Source organism: Ochlerotatus camptorhynchus, unplaced genomic scaffold (assembly GCF_037179485.1).
Source record: "Ochlerotatus camptorhynchus isolate MF236.1 unplaced genomic scaffold, CSIRO-AGI_Acam_v1.1 ptg000019l, whole genome shotgun sequence".
Taxonomy (NCBI): Eukaryota; Metazoa; Arthropoda; class Insecta; order Diptera; family Culicidae; genus Ochlerotatus; species Ochlerotatus camptorhynchus.
The window spans coordinates 469,194-490,198 of NW_027040511.1; the positions used below are offsets into that span (position 1 = coordinate 469,194).

The 21,005-nt window shown below is 38.8% G+C and overlaps 1 protein-coding gene across 2 annotated transcripts in view; it reads left to right on the forward strand.

Annotated features, from left to right (window-relative positions):
- LOC135702955 (ras-GEF domain-containing family member 1B-like) overlaps positions 1 to 21,005 on the forward strand; it is a 113,658-nt gene that overhangs the window by 84,836 nt on the left and 7,817 nt on the right. The window contains exons 2-6 of one of the 2 annotated variants that reach the window (XM_065224032.1): positions 6,266 to 7,280; positions 7,719 to 7,769; positions 7,866 to 8,099; positions 19,901 to 20,695; positions 20,760 to 20,962. In XM_065224032.1, the coding sequence (XP_065080104.1) occupies positions 6,288 to 7,280; positions 7,719 to 7,769; positions 7,866 to 8,099; positions 19,901 to 20,695; positions 20,760 to 20,962 (2,276 nt within the window). In that variant the 5' untranslated portion in view covers positions 6,266 to 6,287. The remainder of the gene's footprint in view (positions 1 to 6,265; positions 7,281 to 7,718; positions 7,770 to 7,865; positions 8,100 to 19,900; positions 20,696 to 20,759; positions 20,963 to 21,005) is intronic. The other variant, XM_065224040.1, reaches the window with a different exon arrangement.

A 21,005-nucleotide genomic window follows, 5' to 3' on the forward strand; every position in this document is an offset into this window, starting at 1 on the left:
TTCTATATTATCCGCATACCTTTCGAATATAACTCAAACATAATGTTCTGAGTAATACAGCGCAAAGATTTCCTAACTCCTTTGTGGCTTTCTATTTCGAAGGGATTACAGCAATTTGCTTGAACGTTGTAGTACGCTACCTTATCCATGAGTAGTCCTGAGGAAGTATAAAATTTGTTTTAGTGTTAAAGGTTTTGGAAGTGATTAATTAATTTATTAAGAACTTACGTAAATTTGGCTTTCTACAGAATAAACAAGGTGAATATACTTGCGTCTGATTTTTAACACACTATCTGATGAATTTGATGATGAATTCCTATAACCAACAGTTACTTATTGATACTTCAACGAGCCTTAGCAATCTATAGAATCATCTCGACAGAGTGCGTCTATTTTGTTCATTCGCGTTGTTTTCGAAGATCAAATCTGGATGAACATTTCAAATGGTCCTATCTGCTTTGATCGATTCTCTTCATCGACTTTCTCTGTTGATGACCCCTGCTATGCAACAGATTTCGTGCTATTTTTATCACATAGTTTGATAAAGAAGGTTCTTATCTAGCGTCCAAAACGTCAAATACAACAGGGAAATGTTTTGCTGCTGAGTTATTATTGAAAGAGAAAGTCGATGAAGAGAATCAATCAATACAGATAGGACCTATTGAAATTTTTATCTAGAAATGTCATGATTACCTGAGATTTGTCAAAAAAGGTAAATATGTACCCTTTGTGAACCGAAAAACAACTGAAGTTTTCAGTGAATCAGCAGTCCATAGTGTTATTTTTATACAGGTCTCAGAGGTGCTTTATCTACAGTTAAGATAACAACATGCTTTTTAAAAAAAATGTACGTTCTCAAATATGAAATCAGCGGTTAAGCAAGGAAATTCGGACGATGACTGCCTATTTTTTACAGTTGGTCAGAAAGGACACTTTAAAAATTCGTAAAAAAAATCCTAAGCAGTCGAAAATTAAACTTTTTCAAACCCAACAAAACTAGATATTTCTACCATACTTCTAAGTTTCAATTTCCGTAAATAAATGTCATTTAACTGAAACTTCTATTGCTTCAATAAAGATAACTAATTAACTTCTTTCAGTAAGCGGACTTTCAGCTAAAAAACGTTTTAGTCAGTGCTGTGGTTATGGGTGGTCGCGGGTAGCCACCGATTTAACATCAAAGCAAAAAAAAGTCAAGGGAACAGCCAAAGATTTAAGATTACGAAAATTAAAGCCATAGTTTCACATGGAAACTGTCAAATATTACGAAAAATGGAGCCATCTGGGAACTGCTAATTTTTTTAGCATTATTAGCGAGATTTTTTGACAATGGCTAGTTCATCTTGTAGGTTTTGACAACCTAATATTCTCTTAAAAAGGGTGAATTTGGGCCAAAATCGGCGAAATTGTTCCATGGTGAATAAATATTCAAAACGCCAATATCGCCTTAGACAGCAAAAATGCCTTAAAACGGAAAATTGCATTAAAAAACCATGGCAGTATGGATTTAATAACACCAATATATTTTACCAACATTAAAAAGGCTGGTTTGGCCTTGAAATCATCATAAGGTGCTGTCAACATACCACGGTCCAAGCCGAAAGATTTTCTAGACCGGACCAGGAACCGAACCTTAATTGACTAGGCTATCTGTGGCCCAGCGGAAATAAATAATCGTAGTGGTATGGGGGAAATGGCTCTAATGATTGTTGGCCTATGGATCTAAAGATTGGGCCTATCTTTAAAAATCTCTTGTTCTTCAACTTTTCTTATAACAGTGCGTCATCTGGGCAATACAAATAAATATTTTTGATTGGTAGTGAAAGATTGCTAAAAAACGCTTTCCTTCGAAATGTATGTATGGGCCCAATATTAGGGACCTTTTTTCTGAAATTATCCCTATATACTTTTTTAACACTGTACTGATTTTGTTAAATGAAATACGAAAACATAAAAGATCATCACAACAGAACCTTTATGATTATTTTACATCATATTTTTGAAAATGATCATTATTTTTTCATTAAACTGCTTTTCTCGACTGCAACTGACCATCGAGTCTTCTAAACCTCGTACATCAATATCGTGCTTGGCGGCAGGAACACTTTTATTACATTGCCATCAGAGAGTCACGTTTCAAAGCACATCAGACGAAGACCAAGGAGGCGCCACCACATCATGCCAACCACCCGCAAGAGTAGGCAGAAGCGTGACTCATCTATTCGCAGCAAACCATCATTTGTTCAAGCGCGCGTTCATAAACGAGAGCTTCACGTTTTGTGTTGCTTTTTATTCGATCTCTTTGTTTTACTTTAACGTCTATCGTTTTCGTACCGGTATTAATCAGCACCCGACGGAACATCCCATTGTTGAACAAAAAAAAACTGGCAAAAACTTGAGCTTCTAACCCCTTGAGCGAATCGTGTACAACCAGTAGACCACGGTTATGTTGAATCGGTTTTTTTACTTGTAGGGTGAATTCTCCAATGTTGGTCTTATTTGGTATTTGTTGATCAAAACATGATCATGAATCGTAAATAAATAGTCTTAATTTTGAACAAAAGGTACGTTGGTAAAACACCAACGAGACAAACGATAGCCTGTTTAATTTGAAATCATCAAATTTTACAAGTGTTACAATATAAAATTTGAAATATATATTGATTTAATTGGAGTTAGTATACAATTTTGCTACATTATTTATTATTGACGCAAAGTTTAGTACCATCAGAAGTGGAAAATTTCTTCACATGATTGTTGATTTTTTGACAATTAGCCTTAGCATGATGAATGTATTTGACGAAAATCGAAAAACCTTTCGAGTAATTTATCAAATACCTACCATGCTTGCTTGTTTAAATATAAGTTTCATCAGACACATAAATGATCATAAAACGAATGCTCAACGTTACGTCATGGGTCCAACATCCGGCAAAACACACTTCTATCGGCACCGGCATATGCTACGTATCGCGCCACAACGAGCAGGCGTTTTTATTATTTTTACACATTCCACGATTTTTGCACAGTTTCATTCATGGATGTAATTTTCGTTTGATTCATTCTTCCTTCTCGATGGGAGAGGTAAGCGCTAAGTAGGAGTTGGGTGAAAATGCTATCCACTTGGATGGCGCTGCTGTGATGGACTCCGAATGGAGCTGCTATGATGGCCATCGTCGGAACAGTGAGATTGACTACTGCGTCGCCATGGAGGAAGTCGGACTTTGTGGTTCTGAAGCGTGACGTTGTAAAACTTCGCCTGAGCATGACCCTCGATAGATGGATGGATGGGAACATGGTTGCCATTGCGGAAAGCTACGAAGGTTCTTTAGTAGGTATTTAAATCACAATGTGAATCATGTCATGAATTTATTGCTTTTTGTTTTGTGATTATACATACTCCTGAACGAAGGGGAATTCCCAATAAGATGTGAACCTTAGACCATTTTTTTCCTTGATTTATTTTCCGTCGATCTTGTTTTCCGTACTGAGTACCAATTCTACCAATGCCAGGGAGGCAGCTCCAACACCTGGATCCTATCTATTGACCCATCAACTCATGGACCAGGAACCAACAGCTTTACTTCCATTCCGAAGGAAGGCGTGTCAGAGATTTTATTCCTAGGAAAATCCCTACGGCGCCTGCTGGCATTGAACCCAGGCCCTTTGAAGTGAGAGGCAATCACGCTTACCACTACACCACCGACGCTTCTTGTCTTCGACCATTTAGAAATGAAAAAGTTTCGATTGTTTACAGCAACCTTACAACGATTTTTTTTTTCAGGTCCAACAACATAGGATCTGCTTGCTTTCTGATAAACTACAGTCTGATCTTTTGTTTTTTTCAAACCTGGCTTCCGGTCGAGGCTCCCAATTTTGAATTTTATCAAATCTACATATATTCAATTTCTGGTGGTGTAACCTATTTCCAAGTAGTGTTCAGATGTGGTTGCAGTGATCGCCATCGATAGTGTGGAGTTGAACTTTGCCATAGTATCTATTCAGTTCTGAGCTTGGTTCGAGTGCTCCTTTAGAGTACCCATATACGTGCTGTGACCTCTGTGAGCGGTGCCGCGGTTTGAAGGCTAGGACTAGCTAGAACACACATCCTCCTCATTTCCTTTCACACCACAAAGCCGTGGGATCCAGGCAACACGCTGACAAAATCCAAGTATATGGCGAAGCCCGATGCCAACTCTACCGTCTGCTCGGGACTTGTATGTGTACCGTATTTGGAATGTTGTAACTCAAGTACTGATCTCACTTGGTTCCCTTCAGAACCAGTGCGTTATCGCCAAGTCGAAGAAGAGTTCCAACGCCTGGCTTTGCACCAGTTTGGAGTTTGTTCGCTTCCTCCAGGGGGGGTCTTCTTCCGCCTGTACGGTGTTTTTTCGACAAATTCGACAGCTCTACTGGATATAGGGGCGGTGGAAGAAGACCTGAAGTGATTCTGATGGCCTAGTGGTACACTGAGGTGGGTCAACATGAATGATGTCAACAAATTTCTTCGCAGAACAAGTGGAAGGAGAAGAAAGGGTTAATACTGCTTCGACTTTTCGGAGATCTTGTTCCACTTCTGCACAGGTATTGAAGTATTTTAACGCAATGGATGAGCAACCAGTTTGCTTTGGGAGCCGAATTCTTCCCAGGTACAGTTTTACCACGGCACGTGTTTGGCCATATCGGCCATAACAAAACAGAAGTTTTCTCTTAACGGCATCCTGTAATTTCGATTTTTAGAACTCATAAATCTAATAAACATTATAAATGTCCTCAAAGAAACACTCACATTGTTTTTGTGGAATCGTTTGGAAGTGTTAAACTGGTAAAACCTCGGGTAAACCTGTTTTATCTTGGAATGAGCTGTTGTAAAACCCGTAGATCAAAATGGTTATATTGTGTAGTCTTGAAATTAATTATTTTTTTGCAGCGAATGCGAGAGCCTTCTTGCAAGCTGAAGTGGTGTAGTAGAGAAATCCACCGGTTCATTTATCTGTTTAAAAGCAAATTAAGCTTGTTTTTAGCTAAATACAGTAATATTTGGCTGATAAAGCTGTTCTGCAGCAAAATATATTGTTTAGAGACTCTGTTCGATTTATTTTAATACTTTCGTATTGGTATACATAACATATTCGTATAATACATAAATCAAGATAGAGCTGAAATTAGGGCGTAACAGCTTTGGTAAACAATGACTTCTTTCAACCATATCTTGAAAGTCAAGGCTCGCCCACGCAAATCAACAACACCATCAGGTAGAGTAAGACTTCTTCCTACCCGACGGTAATATTGGTTTGCGTGGGCGTGTCTTGAATTCCAAGAAATCATCAAGAGAAGTCATTGTTTATTAAACTTGTTACGCCCTTATTCCAGCTCTATCTAGAAATATAATGTAAACCCACCAAGTGAGGTAATCCTATGATCATTTGACCAATTAAATTTATTTATAAATGGGTTTACTGTCAACAATAGAAGGTATGGTAATTTCATTATCATTTCATGGTTATATTACTGCATGGACTGAACTACCCACCGCATTCATCAGGGGATACTTATATTCCCATCAGGTTTTGAAACAGTCGATAAACGGTTATTTTATGCATGCATCTACATTTTTAGGAGAAAATATATGAGAATTTTCATCGTAAAACTTATGTGCTTCAACTTACATGTGGCAAAATGAAACAACACACCATATTTGTTCATGATAGAAGACGCTTTTATGAAACTTTTGGTGTAAAAAATCCGGTATATGTTACTTTTTGATTTTTCCAGAGAGTCTCAAAGTTCAACTTTGAAAAAACTGTTTCAACATTCAGCATTTTTCAATTCATTTTTCACCGGTGGGACAAAAGTTCGATTCAGCTATAGTACGAAAGTTCACCTATTATTGTGATTTTTTTATTTAGGAAAAACCTGTCCCTAAAAGGCCTTTCAAACAATTTTTGGAACATTGAGCATATTCTCCAATAACCTCAAAACAAACTTTTGCCCTACAACCCCTCTATTGATGGACCGAAAAGTTTTGGACCACCTATGCTTCCATGCATGGGATGCAAAGGGTTAAGACTTGAAATGTTACTAGGGATATAAACGACAGGGTGAAGTCTAATTGCAGTGAAAACTCAGAGTGTCCATAATTTCCAAAGATCCGGGAGTCACCACAAGTCATCTCTTCCGCAAGCTGATACTCGTGTTCAAACCACATGTTACATGAATCACCAATCGATGTATATTTAACAAAAGTTCCTATTATCCTCTCTAGAATACCCTGGCGTTGCTAAGCTATGGACGATGAAATCCTGAAAACAGTGGAGTCCATGCTCGGTACCAACATCCAGGTAGTAGACTGTGAAAAAACTCAAACAATCCGCGAAGAAGAAGTACTTCTCATCAATGGAGTGCCAGTCACGTTGGAAGGTTCCGATGGCAATGCCATCAAGAAAGCGCTGATCGCCGGTGAAATCCCGTCCTGTGAAATGCTTAATCAGTTACTATTCCGCGCCGGAGTTTTACGGCAGCCTGTGCAGCTAGAAACTTCTCTGAGCGTAAAAACTAGTACCGTTACCACCGAAGACATAACCATAGCACAGAATGGTCGAATATTGGACGAGCGATCCTGCGAGACTAAGGAAAATAACTACTATACCAGCACCTCCAGCGAAATATGGGAACCGGTTAGTCGGCTCAAAAAGAAGAAGCCAGAAATCATCAACACCAGCACAGTTGATGACATGCTTTCAAACCAGCTTAAAAACGAACTGTACTTAGTAGCAAACGAAAACGTTCCATGCCACCCAACACGCCAAAACTCTATTTGTACTGAATCTTCCACGTCTTCATCAACGGAGTCTAATTATTCATCGTCCCGACCAGTCAGCAATGTTTCGAATGCATCGTACGACAACTTCGTTTGCCAGATCACTTCTGCACACCCAAGGCCGAAAGAGCTGAGCAAATCATCTACCAAAATTTCACCAAATAAGCAAAGTATTAGCTGTGATTCCGGGAACGACGAGGTTACGCTCACGTCGGTCTACAGTAGTGGCATTGGAGGGCATGAGTATTATCCCTTCAACGATATCTCCAAAACCAACACCACCAACTCGATTCAAACCGACTCGTCCTTCGGGTGTGAATTTTCGCCACCTACTTCATTCCACGACGAACCCGACTTTGCCGTCATCCCAAAGAATGGTGGTATGACGTCTCCAGTTCCACAAAAACGGCGCAACCGCACGCTGCTGCGAAACAGACCTCAAAGGCATTTGCAGAAAAATGTACGAGTATAAACAAGCGTAATCCAGAACGAAAGTCCACTTTCCTTATGACCACCCACATTTGAGCATACAGCAGTGAATGTTTTCTCAATATGCTGTTATGGGAAAACATAAATGAATGATCACCAGACTAGTACTGAAACGTGCAAAGGCAGTTGAACATTGCAGATCGGATGTTTTTAAATTATTACATTATTCACAATTGTTTACTTTCCGTTGATACTTCACCTGATAAGGAAAAATCTGAGCATTACATTTTATACTAATCGGATGTTTTGAAACCATTAAACTGCCGTCCATGCATTCCGATCTGCAGTGCGATAGAATCTGATCGTACGACACCAGCTGGTGATCAACTGAATAAACTCGTTAATAGCTATAAACATCCAGCCAGAAATAATAATTTGTTCCCGCCTTTATGTTACTCTTTTTTCACAGAATGACGCCAGTGCGAACAGTACCGATGATCCCAGCCTCAATGACGACAATGTAAGCAGCAAATTGAAAATCGACCAACTAAAAGCAAATTACCATCTAAAATATGTGTTCTTCTTTTTTACATATGTTTCAACGATTCCATTTTAGTGTCTGGTCTACCGAGATGGAAATCTGATTTCCGGCACGCTGGAAACACTCATCAAGCATATGGTACCAACGGATGAGTACTATCCGGACCAATCATACCTTTTTGCATTCTTGCTCAGCGCACGACTATTCATTAAACCGCACGAGCTTCTGCAACAAGCATGTGATATCTGCCATCAGCAGCAGCAGCTGAACATTCATCTCAACAACAATAATAACAGTATTGCTAATCAGGTACGTTTTAATAGTTGGGGTCCAACGAACGGAACATTCAATGTTTAGGTATTAGCAAGGGAAAAATATTCAATCCGGATCATCCAAGCAAAAAGAAAATATATAATCGACCCTTCTCACAAATTTAAATTTCGCCAAAAATACATTCAGAAAGAGAACTAAGATAATTTCTAAATTATTGCAATGTTTTAAAATTAGACAATATCCAGGGTACTGATTTATGTCCAGAATCTTAAACAATTTTCTTAGTCCGACATCAAGTAATATTATATATTATTTTATTATATTATCTATAATATTATCAGCATTTAATCTTTCCGAGTACGAAATGTCAAAAATAATCTAAAAAATATATCCGGGAATGTGTCAAGACCTAAATCTTGAAATTATTTCTTTGATTTCATTATCCTATCAGTCAATAAACTCTTGTGAGTCAGGGGTCCATTTTTTCTTCTTAAAGATTCTACATAGTTTGCTTGGAGTAGTCTTCGGAAAAATTTTCTCAAAAAAATGCAGCAGGTTATTACGAAATGATAGCAAATTGTACTTACTTTACTTAACAATTCTAGGCACCTTCAGTGCTGCAAGGGCCAATGAAAAATATTTCCATAATGGTCTTGCTTTTGCATTAATCGTTATGTAGGTTAGATGAACTAGCCAACGAGCTAAACATCTCGCTAATAATGCTTTACAAAAAAAAAGCTCCTATTTGAATAACGCGATGTAGAAAATAGCAAAAAAAAAATCTCACCGAAGACGGACATCCCGTTCTCGAGAGACGAGTTGGGAGAGACTGGAACTCACCACATTCAACAAGGAATTTGTTCGTGGTTTTCGACCTGTCGACCTGTCCAAGATGCCAGGAGAATCCCTTCAGGGCAATAACATTTGAGCGATTGATCACGGTATGGTATTCTTCTGAACGACGGCACGCTCACATACTACACAGATAAAATTCTGAATTTTAATAGTGATGTAAACATTCATTAACGTAACTTGTATTTCATTTCACGCAACCGCGCAACTTTTAAACAATGTTGTTTACAACAATGGGATTTTGCATACAATATTTGCTACATTGCATGAAATGTCTCAGAACTTTACTGCCGTTATACGCATAAGAGTCCCACGGTACATAAGGATTGCATAGAACATGAGACAGTTATGCGTATAACGGCAGTTTACATGATATATAATGTAAACTTATATGATATGTGACGCTCCAATTATGTGCATCATATTGAACAGAAATCTACACTACTTTTTTGAACTGTGTATATATGTCCATGGTCAATAGGAGCAGCACATCGATCGATCTCTCTCTAACAAAAACTGGACTAGCAACCAAGGCTTCCTGGGGAGTGGTTCCACAAGAATTTAGTAGCAACTAAAGGGTGTCCACGATGAAATTGCCACACACAAAATTGATTCGCAAAATTCGAGTTTTCATCCGATTGCCATCATATTTTCAGGGATTGAGAAATAACTATTAAACTTCATTTTACCATTTTACTCGTATTTTATTTACAGTCCATACGCAAATGTCCGCACCTTGGCCTTAACCCCGGCCATAAGATTCTGCACAACCTGTGAATCAACCGTTTTTTGCATGTAAACCCATACTTTCTTCAGTTCCTCGACTGTCTTCACTACCTTAGGTCGTTTAAGAAGGTGCTGCTTCATAATCGCCCAGTACTTCTCGATGGGGCGGAGCTCCGGAGTGTTGGGAGGGTTGAACATTTTCGGCACGAAATTGACCTTATTGTCCGCATACCACTTCAGCACGTCCTTGGAGTAGTGGCATGAGGCCAAATCCGGCCAGAAGATTGTTGGGACGTTGTGGGCCTTCAGGAGAGGAAGCAGCCGCTTATGGAGGCACTCTTTTATGTACACCTGTCCGTTCATCGTGTCCTGGGTCACGAAAGGTGCACTCCGCTTCCCGCACGTGCAGATGGCTTGCCAAACCAGGAATTTCTTCGCAAATTTGGACATCTTCTGAGTGCGGACATGCTCCGGAACGCTGAACTTATCCTTGGCCGTGAAAAGCAGGTTGCCGGGGATCTGTTTGAAGTCGGCCTTCACATATGTTTCGTCGTCCATGATGCAGCATTCAACTTTCGTCAGCATGTTGAGGTACAACTTCCTGGCACGGGTTTTGGTGGACTTGTTCTGCTTCTCGTCGCGATTAGGGGCCTTTTGTACCTTGAACGTTCGAAGCCCAGCCTTAGTTTTGGCCTTCTGGACAAAACTTCGGCTTAGGTGCAGCTTCTTAGCCACATCCCTAACGGAGGCGTTCGGATTTCGGTTGAAGGCCCCAACTACGCGGTTGTGATTTTTGGTGTTGTACGGAATACTTTTTCCTTCACTTCTGGGCTTCCGATCGGTGGTCAACCGTTCCTCGAACCGCTTAATCACTCGCGACACCGTGGAATTCGCGATTCCCAACGTTTTAGCGATGGAACGATGCGAGAGATCCTTGTTCTCGTGATGAATGCGCAAGATTTTATCACCCACGAGCTGTTCTTTCGACTCCATTTCCACGAGTTTTGATCACAGGACTTTAAAACTTGCAGGATGTAAATAATGCACTATGAACTAAATCCACCCAAATTTTCATTAAATTCTACCCAACGGTTAAAAAGTTAGAGCAATTTCATAGTGTGGCAATTTCATCGTGGACACCCTTTATATCGTCAACGTCATCGACATCTGAAGAGAGATAGATGAAACGGGTCGACAAAGACAAAGCAGTGGAACCTAAAGCTTCAATTCATCTATCAGTCACCTTATTCAATAACGCACGAAGAACGAATAGAATCGGTACAAAAGCAATTCGTAAATTAGGTCTTATGAAACACGGTGCATGCTCATCAACATGCAAAAATTAAAAGAGCGTCGTAAATTTGCAATGGTCTCATTTGTAAACGATATCGTTTCGCATCGTATTGATTCAGAAGAACTCTTATCAAAACTAAAGTTTTATGTGCCTTCCCGACAACTGCGCAATCGGAATATTTTTTTTTACAAACCACCATCGTACAAATTATGCTAAATTTCGACCGTTAAATCAAATTATGACTACTTACAACAAACACAGCAAAACTAGTGACTTTACAATGACAAAATCCAAACTAAAACACCACTTCAATTTAATTCGTAATTTTAACACGTAAAAATACAATATTATTAAGGCAAACGCTGCTTTATTTATTTTTTGTTTTTTTTTTACTCATTATTACTATTAAAAACAAAGAATGTAATTATTAGAACAACAAAACGGTCTACATATGATTGACGACAATGAATAAATAAATAAATTAATAAGTAAATAAGTAAATACATAAATAAATAAATAAATAAATAAATAACCCCGCAGAAATGCAGACAATCTTCGAGGAAAGCGTATAATAAGCCAGCTTCTTCATCAAGAACATTAAAGGAAACTACCTGAAGCGCTGGTGGTCTGAGGACATTAATGAGCACTACAAGATCAAACGAGAGATGCTACAAACTACAACCGAACCAACCTGAACATCAATCTCAATCACATCAACTCGGTGATCAACATCAGACTGACTTATATAGCAGAAATAGAAACTTAAAACCCCCATCGATCTTTCGGTTTTCGGAAACACTGCTCGGCCCCCTACGTCATCAACAAGGCCATCAACGCCCAGCTGGCAAAGAACCACACCATCGTCGTATTTCTCGATCTATCGCATTTAACGGAGATGAACTAGCCTACGGCTAAAAATCTTCTAAATAAAGATAAAAAGAAAGATATATTGCAGGCTTTTGGCTGCCTGAACCTCCAAACACTGCTCAACGCTCTACAAGCCTTCAACATCCCCAACAAACTCATCTCACGGATTCACACTTCCCTCTGTTACCGACGTCTCGTCCCTAAAACCAGTAACATTTCCTTAACATCAATCTACCTATGCACCAACTCTCTAAACATAAACAATTATCAAAATATTGCTTGCAATGGATATATATCGAATAAACTAGAAGATTAAGTGTATTTTTCATCCGATTCTAGTATGAATATGGTATTAAATCTGGCTTTGAAAGTTGGTGCACAGGTAAAAAGTGAGGTTACGGGACGCCACTGCCTAAAACAAAATAAACGTGAAAGGACCCGCTATTTATACCCTTCAATGAGTGAGAGCACCCTCTAAATGCGCGCCCCTTTGTCAGTCAAAATTTGATTCCATAGCAAAAAATAAGCAATGAGCGGTAAGCGTGATTGACTCTCACCCCAAAAGGCCTGGGGTCAATCCCAGTCGGCGCCGCCGGGATTTTTTGAGGCATAAAATCTCTGATCAAGCATTCCTTCGGAAGGGAGGCAAAGCCGTTGGTCCCCGATCCATGAGTTGATTGGTCGATAGGTAGGGTTCAGGTGTGGGAGCTGCCTCCCTGGAGTCGGTAGCATTGGTACTCAGTACGGAAAACAAGATCGACGGAAAACCAAACAAGTAAAAATAATTTAGTCTTAACCAGTTGAAGACTAACTAACTATTTTTTTCTTGGTTTCAAGATCATCCCCGGTGGACAAAGCCGAATCTTGTCACTATCAACAAGGCATAAAAAGTAACAAGGACTAAGATGTGTTCCTTTGAATACTGAAAAATCCTGTTCCCCTAGTTTGAAGTAGTCAGGACTAGGAATCGGTAGTAGATCTTACATCCCGTAACATACCACGAAAAGGTGACCTACCCACGTTACGGGGCCACATTGAGGAAAGTGAAGGTCTCCCTCAAGGGTCAGCGATACTCTTCAACATCTACACCAGCAGCCTGCACCAGATCGAACTCGAAGGATGTGAACTTGTTCAGTTCGAAGATGATTTTGCGGTGGTGGTAACTGACAGCAGCCCAGAAGAAGCAGCTGCAAAAGTCAACAACTATCTCTCCCAGCTCCTAGCAGACCTCGAAGCTAGAACTTAAAATCACCGTTTCTAAAAGTGCTGCAGTCGCTTTCCCGGAAAGAGACACCATCAGAATAAGGATTAATATAAGACATGCGAACATAGACCTAGCGGCGCCGGTGGTGTAGTGGTATGCGTGTTTACCTCTAACCCCAGAAAGCCTGGGTTCAATCCCAGTCGGCGCCGCCGGGATGTTCTGAGGCATAACATCTCTGATCAGTGAAGCCGTTGGTCACCGGTTCATGAGTTGATGAGTCGATAGGTAGGGTCCAGGTATGGGAGCTGCCTCCTTGGCGTCGGTAGCATTGGTGCTCAGCACGGAAAACAAGATCGACGCAAACAAGATCGATGGAAAACAAATCAAGGAAAAAACGTAGACGTGAACAACACTTACCGCTACTTGGGGGGCACACAGGCGACAGGACCCTCACCCATAGGGAAGACATCGGGGAGATCCGAGACAAAACAGCAGCACAGATAAAATAATCATGATGCTCGGGAAGCGCAGCAACAGTACCAACACGAACACCCTAGACAAGGTTGGGAATGCCATCATGCGTAGCCGATTAGAGTACGGAGCTGAGATGTACGGAAATGCGACCAAAACCAATCTCAAAAAGTTACAAACTATACATAACTCGTACCTGCAATCCATGTATGTGATCCACGTGGAAACCGGACAGACGCCGCTTGACATCATAAAAGACTTGCTCACCCTCAAAGGCTCCTGAAAACTACATACCACAACAACCAGCTACAGCCCTTCTCCGAACGTGTATTTACGAATAACTCGAAAAACTTCTCCTACTGGGCTGAAACAGCGCAATAACTTGAATAGACGGCAATACTCAGAGTATATCCTGGATAGACGCATCAAAGAGAAAATCTTCAAGCTCCAAAACAAGAAGGAAAACTACAGCCAACATGACACCTAAAATTCCTGGAAAAGAACAATCTCTAGTACCAAACATCCACCATCTTTTCATGCATGCATCCAAATCAACTAGGAAACGCCACTAGCGACACTATACAGACCTACATATTTCGACCCAGAAAATCAACCCCAACTACACCATCACCATCGATCTCATAAAGCAAAAAAAAAAATACCACAAAGTAGTAATCTTCACCGACTGAAAGGTAGCCTGCCAAACCATACGAAACAAAAGTAAGCTAAACGAAAACATCCTGGAGTGGTAAATCGCTAAATCGTTGAAGCAAGATAGGAATCACAGGATTAAGCTGCAATGGGTTCCCAGCCAACAGGAGATCCCAGGGCTGATGAACAGGCGGTACGCGTCACCAAAGGACTTCAAATGACTTTCAATTCCCTTACACTACCCGTTGCCAACCTCAAGCAAAATCCGAAATCTGAGAAGAGGATATGGCACCTGGAGATCATGGAAGCTCCAGGGGGAAAATCTAGTTCCATGGCCTAAATCTGAACACAGAAAAAAAGATATCTATCGGTCGGATCGGGACAGGACACACAAACACAAAGGAGCGAAGGGGTACAAGCATGCTTGGCATACACAGTGTTGGTCAAGAACTGCTCATTTGCTAATAACTTTGCACACAGTTGTCGAAAAATATTTTGTTTTGAAGCAGTAGATAGAATAGAGTTTAAGCTTGTTATATATACGCATTAGCATTAGCATTAGCATTATTGACCGCCCACGGTTGCTACTCTGTTATTACCAGATCAGCTGCAATTACACAGAGAACCAACAGATGATGTTTGGGACTAACATTCATCCTCAATGTGTAAAAACTGAAGATCTAATATTTAGCAATACCAGCGCCGGCCGTGTCCGAATGCAGGTCCAATAGGGAATGGGAAGGAATGTGTTGACGTGATATTCGCTGTGAAGGAAACCGAGAAATCCTCTGCGCTTCCACGAGAAATCACTGGGATGTTGGATGTGGGGAAAGGTTTGCAGCAGCCGGGATCGTTTTTGGTAAACTAATGCTGATTGTAGTGATTTATAATAGGTACACAAACACAAAAACGGGCGTATACACACGCACACACACTCGCACTCGTGAGAATAAACAGAATATAAAATGATATTAACTTTATTTTAACTTAACTTTAACATAACTTCAACTTAACTTTAACTTAACTTTAACATAACTTCAACTTAACTTTAACTTAACTTTGACTTAACTTTAACTTAACTTTAACTTAACTTTAACTTAACTTTAACTTAACTTTAACTTAACTTTAACTTAACTTTAACTTAACTTTAACTTAACTTTAACTTAACTTTAACTTAACTTTAACTTAACTTTAACTTAACTTTAACTTAACTTTAACTTAACTTTAACTTAACTTTAACTTAACTTTAACTTAACTTTAACTTAACTTTAACTTAACTTTAACTTAACTTTAACTTAACTTTAACTTAACTTTAACTTAACTTTAACTTAACTTTAACTTAACTTTAACTTAACTTTAACTTAACTTTAACTTAACTTTAACTTAACTTTAACTTAACTTTAACTTAACTTTAACTTACTTTAACTTAACTTTAGCCTAACTTTAACTTAACTTTAACTTAACTTTAACTTAGCTTTAACTTAACTTTAACTTAACTTAACTTTAACTTAACTTTAATTTTACTTTAACTTTACTTTAACTTTACATTAACTTTACTTCAACTTCTGTAGGCTAGTTCATCTCTAAGCTGAAAAAGTGAATATTTATAATATAAATGCAAAATTCAATAATATAAATGAAATATTATAATACAATCCTAGAGGTGTTTCATCATCGAAGAGCTGAAAGCAAGCTTAAATAATTAAAATCCATACATCCCGCATGAATGAAAACTGAAAAAAGTGTATTATTATTTTGTAAATCTAATGATGTCATATATTCAAATATTCAACGATCTGAAAATAAACTTATCTTATTTAGTTTAAGCTTGTTATATATACGTAAAAAAAAGTAGTTTGCTCGCTGCACATCTTGGACTTTAAGTGTAAACATTCATTGGTCTAGATTCAAATGTTAAGATTTACCTACTGTTTGCATATCTACACGCAGAAAAATTTAACGTCGAAACAAACATATTTACGGTAAATTTAAACGTAAACTCAGTTTGTTCTGGCCACAAACATAAACTAGGTTTATTTCAAACGTATTCCATATTTGAAGCCATTGTTAATAATGTTTAAAACAAAAATATTGTTACGTTTATTTTAAAAATATTCGTGTTGAAAATAAACGTGAATATTTTTGGTTGATTTGACAACTATATGTGACCAAAAATAAATATGTTTATTTTAAACATGCTTTTCATGCATAAAATAAAATTAAAAAAAAATCTTTTGAAATTATTTTAGCATTTGAATGCGGGATAAAACAAAATATTTAAAATGAATAGCAAATAAATGGAAATCGTCAGGCAGGGCATCTATATTCCTGCTATTTTTCGGTGTGATTAAGGGTAGTTTATGGGTGTTGTGATCCGGGTCCGAGATCCGGGGGGCCGTCGGAGTGGGTGTCCGGGGGTTCCAGTTCAGAAAACCGGTGAAACTTTGTGATATTAGCGTCGTTTTGTCGTTTCTGACGGTGGTCCTAATACCGGCCTTTTTCTACGTTTGGTGTTGGGGGATGATCTGTTTTACTTTCGACGTCGGTTGGGGGTGAGGATGATATGGGGATCGGCATCAGAAACGACGGAGAGACGTTGATATTATGGGGTCCAACCCTCTACTTCTATTTCGCCTCTTGCAGCCCGTTTTCGGTTGAGTTTGTCGAATTTAAACAAGGAAAAAAAGACACGCTGAAAATTGTTTACCCAAATTATGTATTGTTGAAATAAACATGCCTTTGAATTTAATTCAAACATACATATTTTTGTTGAAAACTTGTTTTCAATTTACTTTGAACTATTTATATGTTTATATAATGAACATATAAATTTTTGATTTAAATTAACAACATTTGGTTCCGTGTATAGTAAACTATGATCCTAATCTATCAATTACTTTAAAGAAACACAAATTTCAACAACTGAGTGAAAAGTTATTACCAAATGAGGAGTTGGTGTGTACAACTCAAGAGCCACATTTGAAAAGGGCATACAAGCTTTTTGTAAACAAACCTTTGTAGGCCCTTATCTCGCCAACCGAGGGTCGCCCACACAAACCAACAACATCATCGGAAGGGGAAAGCTTCCCCTACCCGGTGATGTTAATGGTTTGGGTTGGCGTCATATGGGTGGCGAGAAAAGGACATAAGAAGGTTTGTTTACAAAAAGCTTGTATGCCCTTTTCACATGTTGTTCTTGAACTGTGCATGCCAAGCATGGGTACAAGTGGGGTTGGAAAATCAACGACAGCTGCGAACTGTGCGATGAAAAAGAATACCTTCAGCAACTACTCTACTATTGCCCCAAACGAAAGATTAGAGTTTACCGTGGTAGAATATTGCAAACCGCTGACCACCAATCTAAAAGAGTACAACGAGACGAACCTGAAAGAAATAGTAACATTCATAAAATAAAACAAAATTAAAACCGAAACCGACGACATCCAAGAAACCATCAAACACGAAACACAACAACCCCACTGGCTGGCAAGGCGAGGAGGACTGTGACAGGAGTGGCGGAGATGTGGCATCATACAACATGTCAGAACACCATGTCGAAGTTGTGTGGAGTGTGGCGAACTTCGATATGATGTTTTGACATGCTAGCAGATGCCACAACTACTTCGCCACATCAGTGGGCACTTTGATTTAACCGTTCAAAAGGGCACTAGATTGCGGAACAGAGACCGACGTTAAATAAAGGAATTAAGAAGAAGAAGAAGAAGAAGAAGAAGAAGAACAAGGTTGTGAAAAAATGGTTGTAGACCATTTTTCAATTTCCTCTTTTCGCAACTGACGCTCTGATACTGATACGCTCTTTCTCGAAACGTTAACTTTTCGCTTAGCTGTTGTGCTTTTCACGAACGCTGCATGTGTGAAAAAAGTAAACGTAAGCGCAATTCAATATTCGATTTTACTGGATTGTATGTGTTTCAGTGTTCAAAAAAATATCAAAAAATAAAATCTCATCAATGACCAAGATCACGTTTGATTTTCGTAAACAAAAATCAACAAACAAGCAACTACAAATGATATTACAAGCTTTGATATCGTTGTTACTGCTGGCAGCAGTAGCTACGTGTCTGCCATCGGTGAAGAGTAAAGAGAGATAGCAAACTATACTTTCTCTTTCTTAGAAAACGATGTGCAAAGGAATCATTTTTGTGTCGAGTCAACTCTTAAGCGAACCCCACACGTACCAATATATTGACGCGAAGGGGAATTATTGACAATAATATTGATGATGTGAATACAGCATTATTGTCAATACCGATGTATAGAGATTTTCACGTCCGGTTGTATTGGTGCGATATGTGAGAGCGTGTTAGTGAATATCCGAGGAAAATACATAACAAATCGATGTCAAACTCATTTTGACAGATCTACTTTCATACATTTTTTAGGTTAGCCAGAGGAAAATAATAAACAACTTTACACCAACAATCAATACGAAACTAACGATTTTAAATTGGCTCACTACTTGACTAGCTTAGAGGTAACTCTAAGACCAGAAGGTCCCGAAGAAACGAGCTCAACTTTTTCGCTCAGCTCTGGTACTATCTTCGGTCCCAAGCTAATCGATGCACCCCTCGAAACATAGGAAAATCCACGAACCCCTCATTTTATCTGTCAAACTTTCACAGCGAATCAAAACAAACATAGTGTAGTACTGGAATTTATACTAGAATGGGCTACGTTAGTCGATTTACTTGGAACCAATAGGCTAGTCAAGTAGTGAGCCAATTTGAAATCGTTAGTTTCGTATTGATTGTTGATATTATGTTCCAATATCACGCGTGATATTGAGAGCGTATGAAAATGGAAAAATATCATTTGAATAACGATTTTGCCAACACTGATCTGTATACAGTTTGAAGCGAAGTGAAGTTTTTATCAATGGATCACATCATTCGAGCAGTTTGAAATGACGTTTCCTACCACTCGAACTTTAACGTGGAACAATATTATGATATTTATTCTTCTACAACCTAGAGAAAATCGGGTCTTCTTTGTAATATGCTTTCTGGAAATCTGGAAATTATTGTTTCATTTCCTTAAAATCGCTGGCAGAAGGTCGTTCCAAAACTGCTCGACAATATGATTAATTACATTTTTCACGCATGCAGGTGACAAATCTAGTATTTTATATGAAATTTTCAGTTCGCTTCATCTCTATTCAGGCCTTTGCACGCAATAACCTTTAATTGCGACGCAGGAAAGAGCTGTAATAAAAGTAATTCCATTAATTTCAGCTTTAATTTAGGTACGATCGTAATTTCGTAATCAAAGTCCGTTAAAAACATTTTCAGAACCATTAATTACATTTGAAATACTTTTAATTACGTTAAGTACGGCAAAATAACTTTCATTACAACTTAAAATGCATTAATTACATTAAGTACGTTACTTTCATAACTACAGTAAGTTTGCTTGCATTTTAATTCCAAAGCACCGCGTGCCCCTCGCCTAATACCATAGTTATTATTTACAGATCGTGATCACCTATTCCTTGTATGTTTTTTTTTTCAATCGAACACAACACTATTTTTAACATTTGCAAGAGTTCTTCTTATTAATATATTCGCTAAATTGTTGTGTCACTAAAGGAAGAAGGGAGTTGTAAGATTCTGTGACAAGCAATGCATTAGGTATAGGTAAAAAACGTTACTATGGAGTTGTTTCCCCAATTTTGAATGACATAATTAATACATGACCCCTTTGTACCTTTTCGTATATCTAATAGTTCCAACTATTCTTCTTCTCCACTTTCAGCAAAAATCTCAAAGTCAAAGTCGGTTCGCTTGTAACTTTGTCCAGCTATTATCCGAGTGGATAGAAACATTCCCTTATGATTTCCGTGATGAGCGGGTAATGCAACACGTACGCACAATGACACAAAAATGCATCAATATTGATGGAAAGCTTCGAACAAGGGTTTCCACGTTACTACAGAATCTCCTTCAAAGGCTCAAAACGTTAGAGAAATACGAAGAATTTCTCGATAAACTCAACCTCGAAACTAGCAAGGAATGTGATTTGAAACACGGTAATCAACAACGAAGCGATTCCCGCAGTAGCAGCAACAGTTATCATCAATCTACGGAGAAATCATCCTCTTCGATACATCATCAAACATCGTCGTCCACATCATCAGTCAACAGTATTTCTTCGATTAGTTCGACACTTTCGACGCCGGACATCACAGATCTATGCCCTAGTCCAACAGTATTAGCACACCAATTGACTCATATTGAGCTCGAACGGTTGTCCTACATCGGGCCGGAAGAATTTGTACAAGCATTTGCCAAAGAGAACCCAAATGTAGATACGTCAATCAAGGACATGAAGAAGACACGTAATCTGGAATCGTATGTGCAGTGGTTCAATCGACTGTCGTATATTGTGGCCACTGAGATTTGTAAACATTCTAAGAAAAAGCAGCGAGCCAGAGTAATCGAGTATTGGATCGAAACAGCCCGTGAGTCGTTCAACATTGGAAACTTCAACACGTTGATGGCTGTCATTGCTGGGCTCAATTTGTACCCTATTTCGCGGTTGAAGAAAACGGTGAGTCTGTTGAACACCTAAAAGTTGGGATAAATATTTTTAATGGACATTTTTTTACCCACAGTGGGCTAAGATTCAATCGGCCAAATTCTCCATTCTTGAGCATCAAATGGACCCGACGAGTAACTTTAGCAGTTATCGATCAACGCTCAAGGCGGCCATGTGGCGCTCGGAAGGCGCTACCGACGACCGGCAGCGAATCGTCATCCCCTTCTTCAGTCTACTAGTCAAGGATTTATATTTCCTAAATGAAGGATGTACAAATAAGTAAGTGTAAAGCACTAATTAAGTTTCATTTGGTGTACAAGGT